Source organism: Calliopsis andreniformis, chromosome 9, assembly GCF_051401765.1.
Source record: "Calliopsis andreniformis isolate RMS-2024a chromosome 9, iyCalAndr_principal, whole genome shotgun sequence".
In the NCBI taxonomy this organism is placed as follows: Eukaryota; Metazoa; Arthropoda; class Insecta; order Hymenoptera; family Andrenidae; genus Calliopsis; species Calliopsis andreniformis.
The window spans coordinates 10,229,454-10,249,718 of record NC_135070.1 but is presented as its reverse complement, the minus strand read 5'-3'; the positions used below and the strand labels follow the sequence as shown (position 1 = coordinate 10,249,718).

At 40.7% G+C, this 20,265-nt stretch overlaps 1 protein-coding gene across 5 annotated transcripts in view; it reads left to right on the top strand.

Annotated features, from left to right (window-relative positions):
* Wat (worker-enriched antennal transcript) overlaps positions 1-5,210 on the top strand; it is a 41,908-nt gene extending 36,698 nt beyond the window's left edge. For 3 of the 5 annotated variants that reach the window (XM_076384589.1, XM_076384588.1, XM_076384587.1), the window contains exons 4-5: positions 4,229-4,337; positions 4,400-4,564. In XM_076384589.1, the coding sequence (XP_076240704.1) occupies positions 4,229-4,337; positions 4,400-4,448 (158 nt within the window). In that variant the 3' untranslated portion in view covers positions 4,449-4,564. The other 2 variants (XM_076384591.1, XM_076384590.1) reach the window with 2 other exon arrangements.
* Positions 5,211-20,265: the final 15,055 nt, after the last annotated feature.

Genomic DNA, 20,265 nt, shown 5'->3' with positions numbered 1-20,265 from the left:
ACGAAGAATCAACCTTCAGAGGCTGGTTTGAAGGTCCTAAAGATTTACGAAGTGAATGTGAAAACGCAAGGATGTTCGTTTAACACTAACTTATTCACGGTGATACTAATAGGATGTACTTTTGCTAACTCTTGCGGTAATTGACACATGTCCGAAATATTGTGTCTTTATAAGGTGTAAAGGGTAAAATAATATAGAAGTGTAAGTCAGAAGAGGAATGCAGGTAAGTTACTTTTTACACATTTACAATGTTTGAGGATCATTTTGAGGTTTATTAGCTAAAGCAAACCTTCTTTTTTAAATCATTATTTGATCTGCGAAAGAAATTAAAGATCACTGAACTTTAATTCGAAGAAAACATTGGACACCTCTCTAAAACACATTTAAAATAAGGAAGCAATACTTGTAATGAAAGTACTAATGGACAATCTGCGTAAATCACTTTGTGGAAGTAAACTAACTGTGTTTCTGGTTTCTACATCATTCAGGATATATACGATTCTTCTCATCACGATTTCTCCACTGAAATAATTTTTAAAATTAACTCGATTAATACTGCAGTTTATCAAAGAGACACGAAGTAAACGAGGATTAGAAAGAGAAAAGAGTATCGATTTCCTCAAAGAGGTGTTATCCTTGATGGGATCCACTTGGCAGAGAGAAACTACTCTGCGGCCCAGTGAAAGTGTTTTCGTTGACCTGGTGTCTTAAACTCGTTTACGCGTAACCTCACTTGCTTTATGTGGTGTAACAGGTGTTACGAGGTCAGTCGGGTCGATGGCAAGGTCGCTTCTTTCAGAGACTGAGATCAATGCTCTCTGTTTGTCTGGTCAGTCTCGATCAAGTTCGTGAATCATCATTACCAAAAATATCCTTTAGAATCTCTTCTTCGACCAAAACTGACGCTTCCACAAGATTCAAAATTCTGTTTCTTGATATTTTATTTTACACACAATTTACAATATTTATCTCTACCAAATGATTTTTTAAACGTTCTACGATACAATGCCCCAAAACCCAAACGTTTCCCAGCAAAATTCCAGCCCTTTCACAACTTTGAATGCAACGCAGTTTTTTCTCATATGCTCATCATATCCATTTCAAAATGCATAAAAATTGTCTTTACGACACGTTTAACGAGTTCAGGACAGAATTCAATGAAGGAGTCTGTTCGAGGATTTATAATCGTTAGCAGGCGTGATTGCGCGTCATTAAGCCTCCGGTTGCTCCCTTTATCGTCCAGGCGGTGTCGTTAACGAATTACCCACGGTGCAATGGTTCATGTGAAAGGACACGATCCAGCATTCGCCTCGCGTACATTCCTGTAACGAGGAACGGTAAAGCAATTTAAAATAATCGTAACGTACGGTTATTTAATCCTTCGTGAATTTTTAAGGCCCACCGCCTCGAGGGAGCATAATTTTACGAGTGTGCATTACTTGCGGATAATCAGCAAGAAAATGAAGTTTCCGATCATGCTGCTGTTTCGCGAATCATTGCGCGACATACACTGTGATTACGAGTAATAACCGTGAATTAAATTACTGGATCGGCTACACGAGTACCGCCTGTTCTGTTTTCCTGGTAGAACGAGCCCACCGCGGATATTTCTTTCATTAACGTAGCTCCATTCAGTCGTAGATCGTGTGAAACTATGGTAACGAATAGACTCGTAGCCACTTAGAAGGTCGAGCTATCTTCCTACCTTTCTAATAAAGTACTCTATTACGTCTTTTCGCGTGGGTTCCTAAATGAAATCAATCAAGGGATTTTTAATGTGTCTTATAAGTTTGGAATATTCTGTTTGTGGCCATTTATATTTCCTAATGAAGCGGTTTCATGAATATTGTTACTGTATTAATATATTTCTATATTTAGTTTCCCAAATTTATTCAAGATATAAATAGAGACCTATTTTAACACCGTAGGTGAGCTAAGCAATTTGCATAACTGGACCGCTCATGATAGGACTTCGAAATATGTACGATTTCTCGTTTAAATAACCTGAATTCTATCACATCTGATATATCAGAGATTTATCAAATAAATGAAGAATTTTGCAACCCATGTATCTCTTACAGTAGAACCTGGCTATCTAATATAAAAATTGCACCTTTCTCTAAACCAGATATATCATATGACTCGGAGTTATATCACGAAAGTAGATTATGGGAACCTTCTACTAACTCTGGCAGCAGAAATCGTATCGAATAGGGAAGGCGATCGAGACAGAAATAAATCTCCAGCCCACATAGTTTGTGTCGGTTATGAGCGCGACCGTTATATATCTTTCTGGCATTTTATGCTCGTTAATGCGCCTAAACGCGCCGCGAAGGGACTTAAATCTTTGGCGACTGTGTGTGATTAACGTCAGTGGCGTCGGAGGTAAGGAGATCCTGAAACGCAGGATCCAAAAAATATGTCGGCCACCTTCATCGACTTAATTCGACAGATTAACTCACCGAAACTGAAGCCAGTAACGAGCGAAGAGCATAATTTAATTCAAGCACACGCGAACGCTCATTTTCGTTAATACCAGCGACGAAGGGGCGCTATCATGGTCCACTTGCGGAAACGCAGTCTTGTTTCGCATCGTCTTAACGAGCCTCAGGGCACCTTGGAGAGGAGACGATATCAGGCTATTCGTGGGGCATAATCGCACGGAAGAGGCGTAATTATGGAGGTGGGAACGAGGAAGCGCGACTCCTGGGGATAAATTCTTGGCAGCGGGAGCAAATTCGCAGGAAATCGGTTTGAATGTCGAGGACGCTGTTTCTTGAATGGGCTGCTTGTAACGGAAGATTAGTAAAATGGGGATTTATTAGATTTCTCTGGCGCGTTGTCGATGATCGTGAGCTTGATTGCATTGAAGTGTGGGAATAAGCGTAGAAGAGGAAAGTGAAGATCTTGATCGCTGCGATTTCTATAGAAACTTGGAGTATGATTCAATTGATACATCAAGAAGAGATAGTTTATATTGTAGCTTAAATGAACGTTTTCTGAATGAACATTTATAAATGACGAAGTAAAGAAGGAAACAAGAGGAATTGATTATATCTCTTAGATATCGAAAAGCTTGGTAGCCTCCAGTAGATTTCTTATTGCTAGGCTACACGCGAGGAGCCACGACCCTCCGGACGTCCTCGACGGAAATTTATCTGGGGTCGAAAAGGAGGGCGTGAAAAACGAAGCTTCATTTCCAGGGATGCCCCTCGAGAAACGAATTCGCAGTTGAAGAACATTTCGACTAAGTGCTTCACGGGATATTAGCTTGGAACGCGCAAAAAGGATGATACGGTTCTGTGTATTAAATGGACCAAACACTTTGAGCCAGAGACTGTGACGTAACACGCTCTCAGGCGATTTTAAACAACGTCGGATGAAAGTACTCCTTGTTTGAACTTGCTTTGATTCTAACAGAAGTAAAATATTAAGAACTGTGAAATAATTTAAACTCAGCAGATATTATTTAGCTTAAAAAATTACAATGATTTCGATTGTTTCGAGCTTGACCTCAGAGCTACATTGCATAAAAAATGAAAGAAAGTCTTCATGTCCACATTAATAGATATACAGTACCGCTCGTAAGTATTCGAACGATGTCACATGTTGAGAAAAATACAGGTTTCTTTACATTTGTTTCGTATTTCTATTATATCTTAAAATTAAGTGTATAATAATTATAGTATAATTGTATTTTTAGCAGTAATTCATGGTCAGTCTACACAATAAATATTGATTACTACCAATAAGTCTGTAATTTTCCAAACTTATGAAATCGTTCGAATACTTATGGGAAGTACTGTAAATAATATAAAAACTCTGATCATCAGGACATTTCAACTCCATTTCAGTACCCCTCGCATCTCACTCCAAGACTCTCACATACCCGCTAATAGAAGACCATGCATATATCCACCACACCCTCATCTCACACGAAACATCAAAAAGCCTTCGTCCCTTTTAAGGAAGCTACATCGGGGAGCCCAATACCGCGAGGCTCGCTCGAAGCAGGCGCAAAAATCAGAGGAGCAGTACTCTCAGACTAACGTCCCCCTAAAACCTAATCACCCGAGAAACGCGAGCAACAAATAGCGCTTCTCGAGAACAAGCGCTCTCGCGGGCGTCCCACCCTCGAGGGACCAAAATTTACGAACGCCCAGCGAAGGAACCCCTTCTGCAGCCTAATGGAACCTGCTCTCCCTCTCGCGGTTAACTTTATTGTCAGCATCGCGGTCGGCCTCGTGTACACGGAGCCAGGCGGCTGGAAAAGCGAGCACTTACCAATCAAAGGGAGAAGACGAAGGGACGAGGTCACTACTGCGTGGGGCGTCAAGGTGACGAGGGTTTTGTAATTAACGGCTTTGAAGTGGTCCCGGGTCTGACTTCTCATTACCAGTGGTCAGGTGTCCCGACGATTACAAGTTGAGTTGGACTTCGCCAGTTAGTGCGATTCTGGCGAGGATCGTGCAGGATTTCGACAGGACTAGGTCTGCCAGGTCTTTGGCTTTCCCCTGGAAACTGTGTCGGATGGCTGGACCGAGGGGTTGTCAAGGGACGAGGTTTCGTGGGGGTCAGAAGTCAGGGAAATGAGGGATACTTTGTTTGGGATACTTTCGGGGGTAGGATTGATGCTTTGCATATTTTGGAATTTTGTTTAGTTTATTAAGTTGCAGTCTTTCTGTTGGTGATCTATATGGACATTTTATTATACTCCCACTTTTGTCTGTTACAGCGTTCTACAGGTACTTCTATTATTAATACAATCAGTGGGTGGAGGATCATTGCAAGAAAACCAATGATGGAAGTGGAACTTTGCGAACATGGCTGATGAGATACTCGTGTGGGAAATGGTAATGGGTTCGAAGAATCTTGGAAGAAGATGAGAGGTCCTTATTGAGGATTGTGGGATTCGAGAGGACGATTTAGAGGAATTTGTGACCGTGTTTTGAGTGTAACTTAAGAACTTGATGTCTTATAAGTGCCACGATGCACTTTTAATGATATATAAGAACATCCATCGCAGTATTTATACAAACATGCTAATCTAATATATTTCTAGTATATTTTTATAATTAGCGATACAGAATAAGCGTGGTTGTGATTCTTTACATGTTACAATGGAGCTCTAATTATTAATCTTGAAAATTATTTTTGAACTGTAAATAGAATATATCACAAAATAACGTAATAAGTAAAATTCTTACACCTGTAAAAAAAATTCTCTTAACACTACACGCTATTCCTAATCATAATTTTCCACACTTAAAAATTTTAATAGATTTTATTGAATCACCCTCTATAATTATTATTCACCCATTTCCAAATTATCTAAAATGTTTCCAGTCTACACTAAATTATTATCAAACCTCTACCTTACGCTAATTCATGAAATTTCTTTATCTAACGCTAAAACTTCACAAAATAATCTAAAGCTGAAAATATCTATAACAATGAAGAAACTGTAAGGTCCAGCATCCAGCATTTATCTCTAAAATTATAATCAATAACTACTAACACCTTAGACGAATGCTAATCGATCGCTCTTCATGAATAATACAGACACAAATAAAATTACTATAAACATGCATAACTTTCTCACGATGCTAGTTCATAGATCTGAAAACGAGTTATCACTATCAGCATGGAGATATTTCCACAGAACGGACGCGTTTCCGTCATTTGATCACGATTCCCTAACCTGGCGCATTACACGCATGCTTGCCTCAATCATTACGTCAGATCTTGATCGATGAAGCTCGTACACATGCCTATTAGTCATACCTGCACTTCGAAAAGGTGTTCAAACCATCCTGCTACCAGAACGCGATAAACCGACCATGAGAAATCATGAGATGGATTTCGCAGGCTTCATCTATGACACCAATTTATTCCAGATTAAAGTATCAATACTTGTTCATAAAACACTGATGCAATAAACTTGTTGAGAAAGATTTCGTTGGTTGCAAGTGGCTTACGTCACAGACGAGTAAAAATTCTACATAAGCCACCTGTTTCACAGACGATTAAAAATTTCACACCATGACACGGATGGGGAATAAAAAACGCTGATGGAGTATGAGTTCTAGAAAAACTATGAATTCAGTGGATAATAAAATATCGGCGAAAATAATTACATTAAGAAACGTGGTTCCTGAGGCTAGGCATCGGTGCAGCCACAATCGTTATTTTCAGAGACGCTTGCGAAAGTTCGCGATCGTGTAACACTACAACTGCTTTGACTCTCACTAGCGTATTCATTCGAGGTGAAACTATGTTTCGGTCGTAATAGTCTGTGATCATCGAATCCCTCGTTAGCGTAATTACCCGAAACGCGCGGATTATTCTAGTGTACAGGTAATATTAGCACGAGGAAATTGCGATCAAACTGCTTCAGTACATTCAAGCGCAATAGAAAATCGATATAACAAGCGTAAAAATCAATGGATTGTCAAGAAAATCAAAGGACTGAAAAATTATAATCTACATTATAAATGTAACGATTACTTAAGGATTGTCTAGTAGAAAAATTGAAAAATAATTAAACAGTGAATTAAAAGATTGTTACTCGAATATCAGGTTTGAATAAAAAATGAAATTCCTGACAACTAACGATCACACAGATTTACGCCTTCCGATCACATACATATGCATACTCTGTGTTTTAAGTAATTGTTGTCTGGCCATAACCAACACTTTCTACTCATTCAAGCGGAAAGTTAGAGTTCTATAAAATATAATGAAATTATATTACGGTCGTCGATTCCACCATTAAATTACTGTTTCTAATTCACTGTTACACTATACTTATAGTATTACTATATTGTTTCTATTGTATAAAGAGTAAATAAGCAATTCTGATGAATGAAACCTGAAACTTTACGATTCCATCATCGTTAATGCTTGACATTTGAAAAGCGAAATTAAGCTACTCCAAATTAGTTCCAAAAGCGTGAGGGATCCAGACCGCAACTAATGCCGTATCGATTATCACGTGAGTTCTGTTATTTACTTATTACCTCATATCGTTGCCTTGTTATATAACCGAATTAGTCGCACACGGCCCAGCGGAAACCGCGAACCCAGATGGCAAGCGGAGCGTGCGACTTGTCGATCAAAATATATCGACTGCAGAAGAAATTTGTGTCGTAACATCGTCCACTTCCGCGTGATCGTTGCTGACAACGCAAATTTTCCAGCTGTCTATGAACTTGATAATCGATCACTGATTGGTTCGCCGAAGTGTTTGGATTAGAATCAAGTAGACTTTCAAGCGATAATGAAAACCAGTTGCACAGTATCTTTCTGGATCTAGTAAACGATGTGAATTAAACATATCATATGTAGCTGACTTGTTTGATCCAGACTACGCTGTAATTGCAGTGACGACTGCAATCGCTTTCACGGCGGAAATATCGTTTGCTAGACGATAAGCTGTCGATCGTGGAATTGATCGACTGTGACGATGGAGATCGCGCGAATTTGATTTCGATGTTTCGCGAAATGACGTGTCGGGAGGGATGTCGGAATTGGAGGGTTGAAAGGCAGCCAGCGTGATGGATGTTTGAAGCGCCGATGGATCTTTTTGTGCCTTGTGCCTTTGTCGAAACTGAAAAGTAATTGAAATTGTAACGATGAAGGAAGCGTCGATTCGAGGTTTTCTGCAATGAAAGTAACGAGTTTTAAATAAAATTTATTAAAATTAAATATAGAGAAACGAATTTTCTCCTAGTTAGAGTGATTCTAAAATGCAGTGAATATCTATTTTCTAAAAATTCATTGTGTAAAAAAGTTTCAATTTTTGGGATCAATCGTTTTAATTCCAAGTTACAGGGATTGGAAGATATAGAAAGTTTGAAGTAGCTGAGACCAGAACCGCAGACCAAGTGCCTTTCTCTTACCTGTACAGCGTGTTATCGATTCGACTGATCTGAAGAAACACTGTAGTCGCCAACAGGTGACGCGTACTGTATGAAATACTTATGTATTTAAAATTTTAATAGAATTTTCGGCAAAACAAAATTTTTAAAGATGCACTATCTATCAGAAGTCACACTTTTTTGGCGACCTTTTAAACCAGATTAATACCTTAGACTCTAATATTTTTTAAATCTGCAATATTCTTATAAGAAAAACTAAAAAGTACTTACTAAAAACGAATAGCCTTTTTAAAAACATTAATAGCTCTGTTAGTAATTGTACAGGGTGTTCGACGACAGATAATAGAAATTTTAAACTGTAAGGCTACATGCTACAATATAACAAGAATGAAATTAGGAATACGCGTGTAGCACGTCTGACTCGGTATTTATTCTACTGATTTCGCTGTGTCTGGCCTGACTACCGCGCGCTTGAAGTAGAATACCCAAGTCCTAAGTCAGACACAGTTCACACGAATTTTCAACGTTTTTGCAACAATCAGTAACTGAAACGAAGCTTCAAATATAATTTCATTATTCTAGATTTTCGTATTATTGTAAAAAGGTCTCTATCTCTGTGTATTTCAAAACTTTAAGGTGATGCTGCTTCGTCCTATCAGCTTAAAAACAACTATCTTTTCCCTCGAGACTATACGGTGTTCTGTGATCGTTGATTAGCCTGAATTCTAAAAAAAGGCTAGTCACCAGCCCGGAAGACCGTCAGTTGCCCAGTACCGTCAGGTCGACGACATGAAATCACGTTAGCGAAACGACGAAGCCCATCAGTCGGTTCTGGGGTTGGAAATGTGGTTCTAGGCTTGGCGGTGTAAGCCCTTGACGCGATTACGTCCATTTTAGGAAAGCATTAGGTGTCTCACCAACCAAACCCAATGCAAACAAGTTGCAAACTTGCTTCACTTTTTGTGCATTACTCGTCAGTTCCCTTTACCCCAAAGTAAGGACCACAAGATTCAATACAGAAAATCAAATTTTCTTTAAGAATCCTCTAGATTCTCATTTAAAAAAAAAAGACAAACTTCTCAACAGATAAAATCTTTATCCAAAAACTAAGTTACTTTACAGTCTTTGCAGATTAATTTATATTTTTCTTTGAAAGCTTCACTTATCTATCTTTCCATTATATTATATTTAATACGATTATCATTAGTCGAAACTTGTGTTAATACAACATGTACAACACACGACGTTAATACAACAACACATTGATAAAGGGAAACATGCCCATCACATTTCTCCTGAAAGGATAGCAACCTTCTGAACACAGCAACCAACGTCGAACGAGTAGTAGTGTAGTAGCTGCTCCGTGTAGCTGCTTGCAAAATCGCGCGAACAACCAATCCTTTTCTCCCCCAGTTCGAAGCATTCAAAGAAAAAGGGAGGTTGGGGAGGAAATCCGCGAGCCAGGAGGCCGGAATTCATTATTAAAAGCCCCGAGAGCAGAGGCAGTCCCTTTCATCTTCCCTTCGTAGGCCAGTGCATCAATATTCAAGCGGCGATGCGCCTCTTCGTATCGCGACAATGTCAGGTAGTTTACTTTATATTTCAAAACGCCCCGCCATCCATCGAGCCACCCCTCCCTGCACGGTTATAAGATCCTTATCGCGTCTATTCAAAGGCTGCCGCGCGAGCCTGCGAAAATAGAGATTCGAACCTTTCCCTTTCGCCTCTTTTCTCTCCTCGTCGTTGCCTGCTCCCGAGGAAATCCTGATTCAGGGAGATCCTCGCGCGTTTCTTGGTCAATTTCGTGTCGTGAATCCAAAGTGACTCGGGGGAAAAGAAGGCTGTGTGCCCTTTTTAGGGACTAATGTTTGGAAAACACGAATCTAAATTTGGAATTAAGGCGAGCACATTGAGCAAGTGGTTGATATAGCCTGGAGTCTGGAGTTTGATTAGAATGTTGGATTATTGAATTTTGGGAGATTGTAAGAAGCTGAGGGATTCGAAGGGATCCTCTGAGTGATTGGATGGCTTCTTAGTTTCTTAGTTTCGAGTTAAATTAATGACAAAGTCAGTGGGATTGAAGAGGTTATTGTTGGCGGTGAGATCTGAAGGGGAAAGGTGTTTCGTGGGGTTGATCTTCGGATTAAATGATGATTCGAGGGAACAGGGTCCTCTGCGCCCCAAAGTAATTGATACGTTTGATTTCGAAATATTTATTCGTGAACTCTCGTTCTTGTTAAGATTAGAAGAAGTATATTTAATAGCATTAGGGCTGAAGGTAATTCTGTATTCTTCAAACAATCTGTAATCTGCTTTCAGGATAATTATTTGAAGACAATCCGCAGAAATCCAGGGAAATTTCATTCTTAAAAGCCAAGGATCGTGAAGCTCGAAACGGGAATATCTAGAGGATGCAAATTCCTGTTAAAAGCACTCCACCAGATGGGCCGTAAGTAAGCAAAGTTTTTTCACAGATTGAACGTCAGAAACGTTTACAGCTGACGTTTCGAATGAAATCCACTCTGCTGTCTAGTCTAATTGAATATTCGTGGCGCAGAGCGCAGAATGCTTGAAAGTGAACGCCAGAAAGGATAATTGGGATTATTTCGCGCAGTGTGCTATTAGAATAAAATATTTGATTTATGTCTTCTAGACGATGCACGTCGAGCATGCCTTTTTCGTTCATGTCAATTTAAATTCAATTTCAATTAAAATCAATTTGAATTATGATTCAAACATTGAAAACTCGTCGAGCTATCTAGAGAACTCGATAGAATTGCAATACTAAAAAAAATTTTAGAGAATAATTTTAATATTATATTGCAAATTTAAACATAATTTCATTTTATTCATCGCTATAATACTTAGAAATACAGTGCATTATCTCTAATTAAGTACAAGAAAAGATACTGGAAGTACTCAGGATGTTGAACTCCCAACATCTTGTGGTTTTCTTCCTCTTTCTCTTTCTGAATTACGTTCAATAGGTAGACGCATAAATCTACGATTCCCCAAGTCATATACACACATTTCATACGCGGTTGTATGAAAGTTTCACGTTTCGATATCACAAGGAATCGATCTGCGAAATCTCTGAGGAGCAGTTGCAGCGGTTTTGCGGGAGAGATTCGAAACAGGTCGAAGCAGTCGTGTTACGTCGTGCTTGGAACGATGAAACGATCATTTCGGGGCCAATTCGAAACTCGAGATCGACACTGAGGGAGGTATTAACAATGAAAATGAATTATTTTCGAGACGTGGAAACGATGAATAAATGTTGGAGTGAGGAAAATATCAAAAACTTAATCACATCGATAGAGATAGAACTATGAATTGAAGACCACATAAATTTTTAAGTTCAAGCAGACTGTGAAACTCTTGTGTAAATATATTTTATTAATTTAACAATTTTCAAATATTTAGTCATTATCACAAATACTTTAATATTCAGTCATAGTCACAAATTATAGTTCACATTATGGATACATTCAGAGTTATAGAATATCTACTTTTTAATTTTAAAAAAGGCATAAAACCGCCTGGAAAAATTTAATTTCGCAACTGCTCGTGTGTCTCAGAATTAAGTAGACCAATTGTCTGTCTAAAGGACTCGTCGATCGAAGAAGAGATTTACGATGGCAATTAGTGCGGGCAGCATTTCGCGAGCGTTTAGTTGAATTTTAGTAGCCATTATCGCAGTTTCTGCGACGTGAGCGATGTTCCCCCCAACTCTGACGAATTTTTATTGCAAGTCGTGTCCGCGTATTACCTTCGTTCAGCGTTTACGACAGCTCGTGAGGGAGAGGGCAAACGAGTCCTAAATAGCAAAACTCACCGAAGAAGCAATTAGTCGTAAACATTCTCGCAGCATAGTGTAACTGTAGTAACACTGACCACTTTTATCACCGTCGTTCCGTTTCCTGTTTTACGCCTATGTGACGCGTGCATCTTGTGCCTACGTATTATAGGACCGTGGGAAAAGACTTCAGGCTAAGATCACACTTCTGTTATGTAAGTGAAATTTAAGTTAAAGTCTTTTGTTCTCTTCATGAAGAGTAGTTCAATATAATAAAAATGGGGGGTGTCCCAAAACTGATAGAACAAGCGGGAAGGGGGTGATTCCACACGAAAAAATAGGCAAAAATGTAGAATAAAGGGTGTCTATTACTCAATTTTCTCGAAAACGAAGCATGATATCAAAAAAGTTTACTCTCTATTTCAAACTTATTTTTTCATTATTTGAAGAATTACAATTATATGTTGTAGAATCACCCCCTCTCCGTTTCTTCTATCAGTTTTGGAACACCCTGTATACTTTCTAAAAATGTAGGTAGTTATATCTAATATCATCGTGCATACAAGCATCCCTGTCGTTCAACGAATGACAAGCGAGCCCAACCCTTTACGCGTTTGATTACCGCGCGAATCATCGGCCACCGCTTTTGATCATGTTTCGACACAATAAACTCGTTTATTATTGGCTTAGAGGCGTATAGTTCCATCTTCCTCGTCTCGGTACCACGAAACGCGACGTTACGACATTATTACGGCGGTACGATTGACTAAATCGTCGCTGGGTCCTCGTAACTCGGGATTAGGGCGAACGGGCGAGCTTAAATCGGTTATTACGAGTCGAGCGGCCTAGCCGTAAATCGCGTCGACGGTTATTCCACGGTCACGAGAACTAGGAGAGTACATATTCGCGATTCGTGAGGGTGGAAATCGTCCCCTTTCTTTCGTCACGGATTCCTCTCGATGGAGATCGTTCGCTGAGCCTGGCCATCCCCCAAAAAGTAAGCAAACAATAATAACGTCGTCGTCGTGGCTCGAGGGGAAGGAAACGAAAGAAAATACACCCCGCCAGGAAGCGGGGACAATTTATTAATATCGCTGGAAGTGATTAGGAACGCTCACCGGAAGCTCGATAAGGAAACTGTTTACTTTTTTCTTGAAGTGGTTATAGAAACTCTGGAGCAGACATCTTAATGGCAAATAGTTTAGACGGCTCGACTTTGTCGAGGTTTACTGTGTTTGAAGTTAAATATCTCGAGCAAAATTTCGCTTCTAGTGTATATATTAACTTAGGTAATTTAAAATGTAAAAAGTTTTCGCTCCTCGTAATTAACTATTCAATTATTCAGATTCGTTTTATAAGAATTATTTACCGAAGTTTCACAGAAAACAGTGAAGCATAATCTTCTAAGAAGCCACAGAGAAGAGAGCAATTCGGACCAAGAACTATTTCCTCCGAAACCGCCAACAAACACACCCTACCTTACGCACATTCCGCCTCAAGTAGATGCAGACGTTCATAGTCAGACCACTGACCGCACGAGGTAAACAATAATCCGCCAATGCCCCTTACGAAAATTCTCTCAGCGGTTCCTGCAGACGTGTATAAATCCTCTCCCCGCGGGAAAATAGTCGTCGTGCGACCAGTAAATATTATTAAAATATTCATGACGAGCGCAAGGCTATGTCTCCGAAAGCAAAGCAAAGCATTCGGGCGGGGAGACGTGCAACGAGGTAATTTCGTCGACTCGAATTCCACCTCCGCCCTCCTCGTTTTTATTTTCGTTTTCAAACGCACCGCCGCACATTCTATCGCGCAACGAACTTCTTTATTTCCTGGGGAACATCATGTACGGGGTATACAGCTGCCGTTGCTGCAGCAACGTTTTATCTGCAGCACCTTTACGGCCCCGGGTTTTACGATACTTCTTTGTTTCGCTGGAACGCTTTCCCCCGGGCTGGATAATAAAAAAACAAACTGGCAGAGGATAGTGGTGGCGGGAGATCGAGGAAGAGAGGAGAGGGGGAGAGGAGGATAAAAATTGGCCGACTCGCGAGCGGTATCTCTTTGGAGTTGCTTCTCCTGGTGTCCTGGTTATGATCGATGCGTTAATGGGTTAACGACGACGAGAGCGCGCCGTCTCGGGAGAAATTATTTTCCCATTTCGCGACCTTTGCCCCTTCGTTTTTTGTCGCCGCCCGTGGAACATCGCGTTTCGGCGGAACGTAATGGCGGATTGATCGCTGACGCTCGAATCGTATTCAGGAGAGCGAGCCACGACGCGCTCGAGAATAAATCATCTAGGGAATTTATCTTCCAAATTTCGTATGTTGGTGATATTCCTTCGGTCGGCGAAGTTTTTTCGCCTTAGTCTTTGAAGGAAGGTACGTTATTAAGTCTTGAATGATCGGCTGCTGTGTCATTTGTGATGCACGATGGTTCTTCTTTATCGTTGAGGACAGTGCGTCCGAAGCATCGAAGACTGATGTTTTGGTTGGTATAAATTTCATTCTGGAGTAGACTGAGTTTCAAGGTTCTGAGGAGTCATTTTCAAAGTAGAGAAGATTCTGCCTTGTGAATGAAATTAAATGATTGAGATCGGGCTCCTCGCCTACGGCGACCCCATTCATCTCTCAAAAAGAGAAAAAAGGACGAAGAAAAGGCCATCAAACATCCTAGCCTCATCGAAGACATCCGAGAAATGCGACGACACAGTCATCAATATCAATTCCATTCAAATTACCCTTTGTATTTCATCTCTCTGGTGACACATTAATAACAATTCCATTTGACGGATACACGAGTAACAGCTCGCGATTGGGGAGTCGATTTCCCGCGATGTGATTATCCCTCCATCGTTTCTCAAGGAAAATAATTATCTAATAGTAAGAGGAGACAAACAGGGGTGCTGCGACATTTTTATCGGCCCGTAAACTTCAGCTAGCGTATAAAGAAAAAGAGACAAGGGGGTAGGAGAGAAAGGGAGTCCTCGTTTCATTTCGTCGCGCGGGGAGATTAACGATTCGGAAAGATAATTCGTTGGTTCGACTCGTTTCGCATAAAAAAGTGCTTCGCGTGGCCTCGAAGAAGAGCTTGATATCAATTCCTCCGTTTCCGCCCACTTCTCCTGCTGTTCCATCCACCCCAGTTTCCCCTTTCGAGGACGAGGTAGAAGCAGGGCGTTGTTGAATATGGGGAAAAAAAAGAGAGTAAACTTAATTCGCGAGACAAATGACGTCTCGTGGATTTGCCGGCGAAATTGTCTCCAGTATCCCTGGAGAAAACGTGGACGTCTTTCAGCTCGTTCGGAGCTCGATTATCCGTCGCGTGTGCACGCTCATCCCCAGCCAGGTGCAAAGGGTGCGTAACGATCAGTTTCAGCGGGGGTGGACCCGCCGCTTTGACGTTTAACGAAGGCTGTAATTAAGCTCTAATGAAGATCGAAACGATCGCGTGGCGTTCCCGCCAGCTGTTTATGCAAATTGGGTACCTGGGAAATTGTCTAAAAAACGATGGTTGTTTCGGTGGGCTGATGGAGAAAGGGAACTTTCCAAGTGTAATCATGTACTTTACGTCACGTATTTTAAAGGAATTTTTTAGATATTAATTACAAAAATAATTATAGTCTCTTTATGAAGACAAATTTAATTTGACGAGATGTTTATTTAAATATTTCGCAGGAATATTACAGTGTAACTTTAAAATTAATTTAAATTCGAATAGGATCTCAGTGGTATTTATTAAATTTGAATTTATTATTAATAGACGTATCCATTATCTGATTAAATCTGCAATTCTGACAGTATTTCGCATGAGAACTTCGTACGAGTTCTGAAACATCTGTAGCCGTAAAAGGATTCGTGAAGTCTCGATGGATAATCAATTTCGAGGTAGATGGTACTTCAGGACGGGATAGAGCTGCACAAGAGTCGATTTTGCACGACAAAAACGATCCTCCTGGAATCGTAACAATATGTGCCCCGTGATTCCAGCCAGCAGGACAGAGAAAGACCTAAGGTAATTCTATCGTGTCGTAATAGTATGTATTATTCACATCGATAGAACGAATCGAATACACTGTAGGTCTGTGGACGTTGCTATTCCCTTCCACCCCAGTGGACCGATCCACCCCTTAGAAAGAAGTCGAGAGTGCTTGTCTGGCAATGGCAAAACTTTGATCGTATCGTTCTCGAAATTCTAGCCAACGATATGTTTCGTGAAGTATTTCGAAGTTTCTAACATTCACAGTACCTGGTTCACAATTACATCTACATACTCCCAAAAATATTTATAACTATCGAAGCCAATGGATGAAAACTAAATTTATATCTGTTCATTAAACTTTACCTACTTCTGCTCACGCTGCTTAAGTTTGCTTACGCAGCCAAATTTTTCTCATTTTTATCTTACATTACCTAGTCTTGTTTATTCTAAAAATTTATATTCGCTACTCGTTGAATAAAAATAACAAAAGTTACCTTTATTCAAAATGCTACGAATAAATAGATTTATTCGACGAGAATTTATCCAAATAATGATAGAAAACTAAATCCAGTCATTCGTAGCACTTCGAATAAAGATAACTCGGATTATTCAGATGTTCCAATAATGAACATAGATAAATTATCTTTTATTGGAATCATTATTTAAATAATTTTGTATCGAGATATAATGCCCTTCTTTGCCTCTAAATGAAAGTACTCACCTCGTTCTTACTGTACCCACTAAGGTTAAAGAACGCGAGGGGGTGAGTAAAGGTGAAAGGGAAACTGGTTGAAAGCGAGAGGAGACGGGGAGGTAAGAAACGAAAGTGAACCGAAGGTCGAGGCGAAAGAGAAACCAAGGAGAGTGAGATCAGGACGGGCAGACGATCAGTTAAACAAAGATCGAAGAAGGGTTGAAACACCAGGTTAGAGGCCGAAATGAGGGAAAACTTGAGGGTGGGGGGTGGTCAGGGAGGATAAAGGCCGCAAAGATCGAGAAGAAAAATGGACCTCGGATGGAAGAATAATCCAAAGGTCTATTATAGATAACTGAAGGATTGGAGAGAGCAGACACCCCCTGTGGCAAGTTCTTACACAAATATGCATACATTGTACATTTTCTTGAACAGAAGAAATCCCACGTATGTACACTGGTTACACCAGAATTTTTGTTTCTTTGGAGAAAGAAAATATGACTCAATCAAAACTCCACGGGCTATTTCAAAATTCATGACCAGGAGCTTTAAAGTTTTATCATTAATTAAACCTTCAGTACATATTCTCAACACCCTTCTCTATCTCACAGAAATCTACCCTTATTTCTTACTCGACTAAAACAATACAAACTTCATTAATATTTGTTACGCTATTCTGTATAATGTACAAGATGTTCAGCTAAGAGGGAGAGAAAATTTAAAGTGACTCTAGACATTAAAATAAGATAAAATTCAAGAATATTGAAATTGCGAGTGATCTTTCGTTTCTTCATTATACATCGTTTAAAGAATGCAGTATGCAGTGATTATTAAACCCACTGACATAAAAAGGCACTCAGATCACACTCCTACAGTGGAAAACGACTTCTGACCCAGACAGTGTCCATAATAACCACTGCTCTCCATAGCCTCACCCTAACAGCGAGTCCTGTCCTGACTATACTGCTCAACTATACAGAAAGGCAGTAATTGTAGACAAACGTAAAATTGAGTTTTTTCTCATTTTTGGATACTTCTAAACATTTTGCATCTTGTTCTAGTGCAAGATAGAAATAAAATATTCTTAGTAGATACTGCTTTTTTCCACAGTAGCGCAGTACAATTCCACAACCACCAGACAGTCCACCAATTCCCAACCTCGTCTAACTAACAAACAAAGGTTCAATCAAAATTTCATTCTTCCCCACCTCCATCTTATTCCATTATTCCATCATTTCGTCACGCTTCATCCCTCTTCACAATGAAAATTTCATTATTCCTACATTCGTCTTATTTTGATATCTCGAATCACCCTTTAAATTCATCGCCGCCAGCGGACACCCAGCGCGTTCGCGTTAATCAAATTGTGCCCCCTCGTGGAAGCGTGGACCAGCTGGAACCAAAATTTCGCGCCAGCGGATCGAGCGGGAGCCAGAACAAACACAGACGCGTTTATTTTTTCCACCTGCTGGCTCCGGTCGCGGCCGAACCGCGCCCGAAAGGTAGACGGCGAGGAGCGGCGCGGCGAGAGTCGGGGGTGCGGCAGGGTCGCGTGGTGGGGCTGGGGCGCCGTCCGACGGCCACGGCCACGACCGCGGGGGCTACGGCCGGCCCGGGCGAGACATTGAACTCGTTGCAAGGGAGGACGGGCAACGAGCATCGATTCGTCTGCTCCAGAAACGAACGCACCCCCCCGCGCGACCGCCGCGTGGCGCCCCCACAGGTCTACCTAGTGGCGCGCTTTCACCGTTAACGGGCGAGCCTGGGGCGGAGGGAGGAGAGGGGACCCAGACCCGTGACACGCTCGTTTATTCGATCAACCCCTCGCGCGTGCACGCCCGTCGCTTGCCCTCGCGGCCGATAATTCGCGGGGCTGCGCGATAACAATCGATATCGCGAGGCGACGCGACTCCTAATGGAATTTGTCTTCTTTTTTGTAACTTCCGCTGGGGGAGTGGTTGGGGGATTTTGAGTGGGAGTCGGGGTCTGAATATTAAGAGTTGTTTATTAGTACAGGGGCTTTGATTATGATCTATTCATATTAGTGTGATGTTTATTTTAGTGTGGAAATGGGGTGTCATATATTCGTAGGTTTTGTTACAAATTCTTTCATTTTTAAATAGGAGTAATAATAAATATCGCGTGGAGTCTGCCAGACCTCACATTAATAGTTAAGGGTTAATTTCGTGGTACTGAATACTTGAGAAGGTGAACTGAATCGTGGACTGTCATTTCTCTGGAATTGAAGAAAACGTTTAATTTAGTAATAAGATAAATATTCATAAAAGTCGAAAACAAAACTCTTGATAAAATATCTGTGTATCTGTTATGGTTGCTTAGTTATAATTTAAAAAATCCTGCACTCGAATCCAAAATCAAGCGAGTATTCGAAACACCATTCACGAATGCAATCATAGATAGTAAGCACTAGAAGAGTATCGACATCACATCTGTACCACAAGGGTGGACCACAGGATTCTGCCCGCACGATATTCGATTCCATGGAAAGGATACGGGAAACGAGAACGATAGTCGAAATGCACATAGGGAGGAAGCATCGAAGATAATCTGGATCGAATTTCCCGCAGAGAGTCTCTTTCATAGTGGCTACAGCCGGGTAATAGATATTCGACGTTTCGACCGGCATAAACGAGCCCTGGGGTAGCGACGAAGGCGGCGGGGGTTGAAAGGGGACGGCGTAACAAGTGGGGCCACCTTTATCCAGTCCATCTTATCGAATGGTCGATTTAGTTACGGTTATACTAAAAAGAGGGAGGCGCATATCTGCATAAACACCGAGAACCAGCGTTATCCCTTCGCGTAAACAATAAATAAAGCCGCCCCTAGCTCGCAGCCGTGCCAACCCCGTGTCAACGTTCCGATGCTGTCTGGCGAGAGTTCTCGGCCACGTTTTCTCGTTACAGCGCGTGGCCCCGTATCTCCCGTGTCCCTTTCGCGGTAGAAAGCTACACAGCAACGGCTACATAAACGTTATGGCCTTAAGGGGCTGCCAACCCCTCTCGTGCTCCGCAAAATTCCTGAAACGTGCCGTCTTTCACGCGATAAGGCCTAGCCACGCGATAAGATTCTTTTTATGGCCACGCTTTTGTCGGTCTGGCCGTATATCCGCGGCTCCGGAACAAATCAGCCCTCAATCGCCTCGCGGACCGGGGATAGGGGCGGCGAGCATACAGTTAATTGCGTTACGAGCGTTCCTTTTTGTTGACCCTTAGTAATAGACCGAATAATGAAAAATGGAGGAAAGTGGGATATTTTTGTATATTCTTTTGATACTAAATTGTTATTACAGTCTTTTAACTCATACTTATCTTTTTTGCTTCAAGAAAGTTAGAAGTTTTAGCTTTAATAGAAGAATTGCAGTTTTTCTCTGTGAAGTCTGAGAAATGATAGTTTTTTCTACTGCAGGATAATAGTAAAATGCTCTTCTGGTGGAAATATTTAGAAAGTATGATAATTCTTGCATGAAGCTATCCTAAATCCTTCCTTTTTTGCTTTAACAACGTATAAATTTTGAGCTTTAACAGTAGAATCAGAATTTTTTCTGTAAAGTCTGAGAAATGGTAGTTTTTTCTACTGCAGAGTAATAGTAAAATGCTCTTCCAGCAAATGTACTTAGAAACTATGGTTACTCTTGTATCAAGCTTACCCTAAATCCTTCCTGTTGTGCTTCATACGAAGTAAAAATATTTAACTTCAGTAGAACGAAAATTTCTTCTGTAAAGTCTGAGAAATGGTAGTTTCTTCTACTGCAGGATAATAAAATGCTCTTCAAGTAAAAGTACTTAGAAAGTATGATAACTATTGCATCAAGCCCACCCTAAATCCTTCCTCCTCCAGTTTCCCATCGATATCTACAGCAATTTCCACGACCAGGTTACATTTCACCCCCAGAC